Source organism: Haemaphysalis longicornis, unplaced genomic scaffold, assembly GCF_048455015.1.
Source record: "Haemaphysalis longicornis isolate Haplotype H1 unplaced genomic scaffold, Haemaphysalis longicornis Haplotype H1 scaffold_12, whole genome shotgun sequence".
NCBI lineage: Eukaryota > Metazoa > Arthropoda > Arachnida > Ixodida > Ixodidae > Haemaphysalis > Haemaphysalis longicornis.
In genome coordinates, this window is record NW_027526225.1 from 21,091,388 (window position 1) to 21,097,750 (window position 6,363).

The following is a 6,363-nucleotide window of genomic DNA, read 5'->3' on the forward strand; positions in this document are numbered from 1 at the left end:
ACTGGGATTAATAGCTGCCCTGAACATTCATATGTCTTGGTTTTAAAGCATCAGCAATGATATTGTGCAATGGGAACTAATTAAGAAAGTGACAAGGTCGTTGCATTGGGCCGAACATCGTAAAAATGGTTCAGAATTTCTTTTTGTGTGCACTTGTTGGAAAGAGGGATTTGTGAAAGCCACCTTTTTGTTGTATGGACTGCGTGTGCACAGCAGGAAATCGTGTTTAAAATCCAACTTGAGTCAAGTAATGCTCAAATCAAATAAACATGAAGAGTGACATGCAAAGTGGAGGTTTCTTATTGGCCAATACGTTGCCGACTCGGGACGCAGGACGGCCAATCACGCACCATCCGGCAGTTCCACTTCACCGATTGGCCGGAGCAGGGCGTTCCCAAAACGGCCGAAGGCTACCTCGAGTTCCTTGGCCAGGTCCACAAGACGAAAGAGCAGTTTGGCCAAGAAGGGCCAATCACGGTCCACTGCAGGTAAGCGGACGGCTAGCGAATTCTTGCAAAAGAAGCACTCTTACAGCGGCCATGAAGACAACACACAACTTTGTTTAGTTAAAAAAAAAAAAGCATTTGGTAACTAACTCAGCTCTATTCGAGCCACAAAAGACCGTTTTTTAACCGAAAAAAAAATGCAAGAATTGTTGAAAAAGGTATCCAATCAAACGGAACTAGAGGCTCCACTGCAATCGCACATTAGATTCCCAGGTGGTCTAAACTAATTCGGAGTCCTCCACCATGGGGCACCTTATAGCCCAGGGGTAGCTGTGGCACGTTAAACCCCCAAAATGTGAAAATTTTTATGCACGTAGTTGCTTACTGAATGACTTTTGTGATGTGTGATAAAGGCTGTTGTTGCTGTTCGGCCCCCTTAGGTGTTAGGGAATTGCTAACAAGACCACAATGTCTCGCGCTGATTGAAGCAAGAGGGTCCGCGAAACTCCCAGGGCTGGTCGTTATCATCGCTGTTGAGTTCCTCATGTCCGGTCTCGTCCTCTTCCCCGTTGCAGTGCCGGGGTCGGTCGGACGGGCGTGTTCATCTCACTGAGCATCGTGCTGGAGCGACTGCAGTCCGAGGGAGTGCTGGACATGTTCCAGACTGTGCGCACGCTGCGCACCCAGCGCCCCGGCATGGTCCAGAGTGAGGTCAGTGCAGAATGTGTGTGTGCGCGTGCGTGCGTGTGTGTGCGTGTCTATGTGTGTGCGCGTGTGATCTGGAAGAAAAAAACTCACTAAGAGCACAAGAAAGTAAGGTAAGTAAAGACAGACACACGAGAAAAATGTTAAAAAATTAGAAGTTTATTGCTGTTTTAGGAAGAGGACTCGCTTTCTTCAGAGAGAGAACTTCCTTTCTAAAGTCCTCTTCCTGAAACGTCAGTAAACCTTATTTTTTTGATGTTTTTCTCGTGTGTGTCTGTCTTTACTTACCCTATACGCACGCGCACACACACACACACACACTCTACATGGTGCCTCAAAAAATGTCTTCTCGGCAATGCTTTTTCATGTAGTAGGGAAGCTGACTCTAAGTGGTCTTGGTGTGTAGCGAGACAGCTTACATTTTTGTTCAGTGATTCCTGCCTTGGGAGTTTCTGAAATTTCTTTTTGTTTTCTACATACAACAGCAAACGCATCTTGTGATGAGAGCTCTGGAGGTTGGGTTTTATAACGAGGTTTGGATAAGTGTTGGTGCTGCGACTTGTGAGATGCATTAGCATTTATAGGCGGGCTTGGCATGGGCGAATTGAAAAGTCGGTGAGCTGGCAAACGTGCCAGGCAAGGTCGGGAGTTAGTGAGATGGTAGTACAAGCTTTGCTTTGATCACCTTTAGGGGCACGATGTGTGCGGACTATGCCGCCTTCTCGCAAATAAGCGCAAGAAAAAGCATGTCTTCTCATGACCACTCAAAGTAATTAAGCATGCTTGACACTTCTCTCGGGAACGATCCTTCCCCATGGCGGTGAAAGTCTTGTTTTCATCGACACCAGTGATTTAGCCTTAACTCCCTTTTCTTGCATCTGGTTTCGTTTCTCGACAGGATCAATACCAGTTTTGCTACCGGGCAGCGCTGGAGTACATGAGCAGCTTTGATCACTATGCAAACTGAGTGCCACCACTGCGACGAGCCAGGCATTGCTGCGGCGAGGCTTGGCTTGGCTTCCTACGGCTACCCGTACGGCTCGCGTGTCCTCTTCCCCGTTGTGGTACCCGGTGTCGTGACGTCGTTGGACGCATCCGACCGCACTGGCAGCTGTTCGGGGAGGGATGAGTGAGCCAATCTGACTTGGTTTCGTCAGTTGTGACTCTGTCACATGTGTCTTCACTTTTTGTTGTTGTTACGAGTATTGCCGCAGTTTTTATTGGCAGTCGCAGGTCCATGCGTTATCGTCTGTATTCGAAGCCGGCCCTTGGCGGCTGTTTCTTCTGATGGAGGCACTCTATGATACATATAGGTGAAATAAGGCTTCGGTGCTTTAATACCCAATTTTTATTTTTAGTTTATTCCGTGTTGTGCTGACAGTTCAAAGGGATCTGTCCCGAAGCAAAACAGGTTCCCATATTTTTGTGCAGCGAATGCAGCTTTTCTTTTTTTGTTCAGTAGAAAGCATTATTGGTGTCAGTCTTAGAGTTACTCATCACGTGCAATCTCTGAATGAAGCTTCCTTTTTTGTAGGCGAGTATCTTAACTTTATTATGCGTAGTGGGGTGCTGACGTTGCGATTTTTTAACTCCTAAAATGTCCTGCCCGTAGAATGTTGCAGCTTTTTGTTATTATTATTTCTTGCATGTTTAATCATGTTTCATGAACCACACATAGAGTCGTTTTGGACTTGTAGCTTTCGGGCCACGCTGCTGTCCGTGTTCATGCAAAAACGTGAAAAATGTGGAAGAGAACCAACGTCTGACACCCTAGGGTCATGCCTTGCTACAGGCAGGCGTGCTTCGAAAACGCGTTAATACGAGCGCCAGAGCTCGAAATCACCATTTTTTTAAACAAACGATGGCGGCTAACACCTCCTCGCTTCCTAGTCACTCAGGTTAAACACTTTCTTGCATTTTCGACAGGACTGGCTTTTGGCTATTTGGAAGCTTTGATGAACTTGTAGCGCTCCAAACACTGGGGCGAGTGCTAATGTTAGACTTTGTCGGCTTTTGATAAATCGACAAAAGAAAGGGAAACGAAAAGTAGAAAGAAAGAAAGAGAAGAAAACCCCCTTGTCCCCTGGTTTCCCAACACCTTTTGGTGTTGCCATCGCTGCCGTCACCTCAGGTTACATTTTCTCGTTTGTCGCTATCGTTTTTATTTTCTTGTTCCACCCTCCCGTGCTCAGATATTCGTCGAGGCAATAGTGAAGTAGTAGTTCTGTCGATTCCCCAAAACTCGATGCAGAGTTGTACTGTTGTCGAGTTTATAGCCTTTTGCTGTCTGACCCCCCTCCCCTATTCTTTTGATCATTTCACATTTCGACGTGAATGCCTTTTTAATTGCCTCCCTTTATCCACCTAAACCCTCTCCCATATACGCAGACAGACTTGCGCTCCTTTGCATGTGGCCGGCAGCGCAGTTAGCGAGCGGCCAAGTGTGGCGAGGGGTGTGTATCAGAACTGATATAACGTGCGATAGGTTTTTTTATCGTCATCTTTCATTGTACCATAAACGCATCATAGCATCACACACCGGTATGTATTTATATTGCGTTTGGGAAAAGGGGAAGACGTGTCGCGGCGTAATTTCTGTACATAGCCACGCGATACACACCTCGTGACACGCATAAGTCGGAAGGGAAAGGGAACGTGCTGTGGTTCTTAAAATCAGTGGGCACCGTGGAAAGGCTTGTGGGCTGCCTGCTCACAGATGGAATTGGAAAACGAAGCACTAATGGGAAAAAGATTGTTGGGAAAGACCCGAAAGTTGAAAATAGAAGGAATTGTACCCTTCTTTTTTTTTACATTCTTTAATTTTTTCACCTAGGTCACTGTTTCAATTTAGACAGTTTACTTGATCCACCTAACCCAATCGTCTGCTTGGGAAAAATAGCGTAAATGAACTAGAAACGACGAGAAAATTGTTCTTGCTTTCTATGTTGTGGATGCTCTTTTTTTGGCTTGTTCTTATTTATGTTCATTTCTACTGCCATTGTCAATGTATTGCCTCTTAACAAGCCCACATTAGAGGAAGCAAACTCTATTGTTTTATTAGAACAAAGCGTACAAATGTGTGTTACTCAGTGTGCTGTCTTTTGTGCTAGTTTCTACCGTTTTGCCCGTTATTGGGAGAACAAAAATGTTTTTTTTTGTGCTAGACTTAACCGTTCTGTGCTGCCGTTTTTTTCCTGCTATATGCCATCTGTCGCCTGGTTTGATCAGAGTCCTTCAATGCCTTTCTGGTCATGAAACTTCACCATCACGCTATGGGAGAGCTTCGTACGCTGCCGCGCCGCGACGCTCCTGGTGATTGGAGGGCAGCCGGGGGCGTGGTCAGAGCGCGCTTGGCAGGGAACGGACCCCGGAGTAAGATCAAATAGACGCTCGCCGCCTTATCAGCAGTGCCCTTTCGCTTTACGTGTCGTGGTCCGCTAAATGGACTTATCATTTTGTGAGTGGCAAAAAAATTTTATGCGAACGTGCATGCTGCTAATGCGTTTCTGCTTGCCGGTTTGGCTGCAGAGCAACGGCGGCTGCCCGACGCCCTCCGATCTGCGGTGGCGCCCCTCGCGGTAGCCTTTGTCCCTGTACGAAACTTGGCCGGGAGTTTCATGACCAGAGAAGCATTGAAGGACTCTGGTTTGATGTTTGAATCACTGCAGCATCAACTGCTTTTTTAACTCTGAAATGTGCGGTTGCAGTGAAAGGTTACGTTGTATGGGGAGTGTGTTCAAACGTATGGATATTTTGTCTCGCTGCTCCCTAAATGCAAGCTTGTTGGGCGCAAAAGATACAAGAAAAAAGAAAAGCAGCTATGTTTGTGCTCTTTACAAAAGAATTCTGTTGTACAAACAGAGCCTTTTGTATTTCGCAAGCAGCTAGGAATTTTTACCAGAGATGAAAAGCAGCTGAAGCTTTTAGCATTGCCTTGCGACTGTTAGCGATGTGTTAGAAACGCCGATTCCGTGTTTTGCGCGTCCTTTCTGGCCTCGGTTTATTAGGGAAGATGGGTCTCTGCAAGTGTCTCAGCGATCCATTTGTGCATATGTGTGTGTGTAACGTAGCGCTGCAGAGGAAGTGCTACACTGGTGTTACACTAGTGCTGCACCAGTGCTACACTACGAAGTCTTCGGTGTCGCATTCTCACGCCGATCTCGGGGACGATTGAGGACCGACCTCCACGTTCTCCTTTCTTCGACTGGCTGACACATAATCACACCGGTTGCATGTCGTGGCCGCCCCCGCGGCCTTCTCTTTAGGGACATATCATCACGTAGCGACTTCCTCTTTTCGTCGGCTTGGTCGACGGCCGACGCGTAACCTTTGACTCCTCTTTACACCAACAAAACTTAAAACGAGGTTGTGACGTCAGTCTGTTTGTTTTTCGCGAAGGAATAGGTAGGTCTTCTGTTTTTTCCCACTCCTTGTGTGGTCATCGAAAAAAAAAGTGCGGTGAAGTCGGTGGATAAAAAAGACTGTGGATTGCGGTGTGAATGTTGAATGGAATCTTACGGGGATCTTGTGTCATTGAAGTCGGGCATCTATTGCAGTAGTCTGTGCAGTGTGACATTGCCTGTGAGTGGGCCAGCAATTTAAGAGTTCCTTTTGTGCTTCTGTATGTCCATTTTTTTTATGATTGCGTGCTGTATCAAAGTTTTATGTGTTGCTTAGAACAAAAACATGGATTGTTGTATAAAGTTTTAAGGCAGCTGTGACGAGATTTAGGTCATGTTGTGCGATCAAAAATACTTTTTTTATATATAAGCTGTGCTGCTGTTTACTTGCTTTACGCAGTTTACAAGCAAAATTTATTTTAGGATTTTAATATAGCTCTCACATGCCTTGGGTGGTTCAGTGACTTTTTGGTGTTTTTTGCACCACTTTTCTTGTTTTTGCATCTCTGCCCTTTTGGCCCAAAGCCTTAAGACCTGGAGCGAATGAACCAAGGAGGAAATGAACGTAATGTGAAGTAACTGAGACGAACTTAGAGGCACCAATGAGCAGTGGAAATTGCACGAAGGACATTGCCTTCACCAAGTACTTCTGGGGCTTGTAGTGTGTGGAAGCACCTGCAAGACCCACAAAGGCATGAGGTTACGAGCTGCTCCGAATAACTGCGTGTTTCTCCTTGCGCCACCAGTGTGGCCCTGTGTCTGTCATAGTGTACCCAATAAAAGATGTCCAAAGACTCGCCGTGTTTTTTTGT

At 46.2% G+C, this 6,363-nt stretch overlaps 1 protein-coding gene across 6 annotated transcripts in view; it reads left to right on the forward strand.

The window, feature by feature from the left end:
- The window catches only part of Lar (tyrosine-protein phosphatase Lar), a 511,609-nt gene extending 505,261 nt beyond the window's left edge, over window positions 1-6,348 (forward strand). For all 6 annotated transcript variants that reach the window (XM_077692998.1, XM_077692999.1, XM_077693001.1 and 3 more), the window contains 3 exons: window positions 334-488; window positions 1,022-1,157; window positions 2,050-6,348. In XM_077692998.1, coding sequence (XP_077549124.1) covers window positions 334-488; window positions 1,022-1,157; window positions 2,050-2,118 — 360 coding nt within the window. In that variant the 3' untranslated portion in view covers window positions 2,119-6,348. The remainder of the gene's footprint in view (window positions 1-333; window positions 489-1,021; window positions 1,158-2,049) is intronic.
- Window positions 6,349-6,363: the final 15 nt, after the last annotated feature.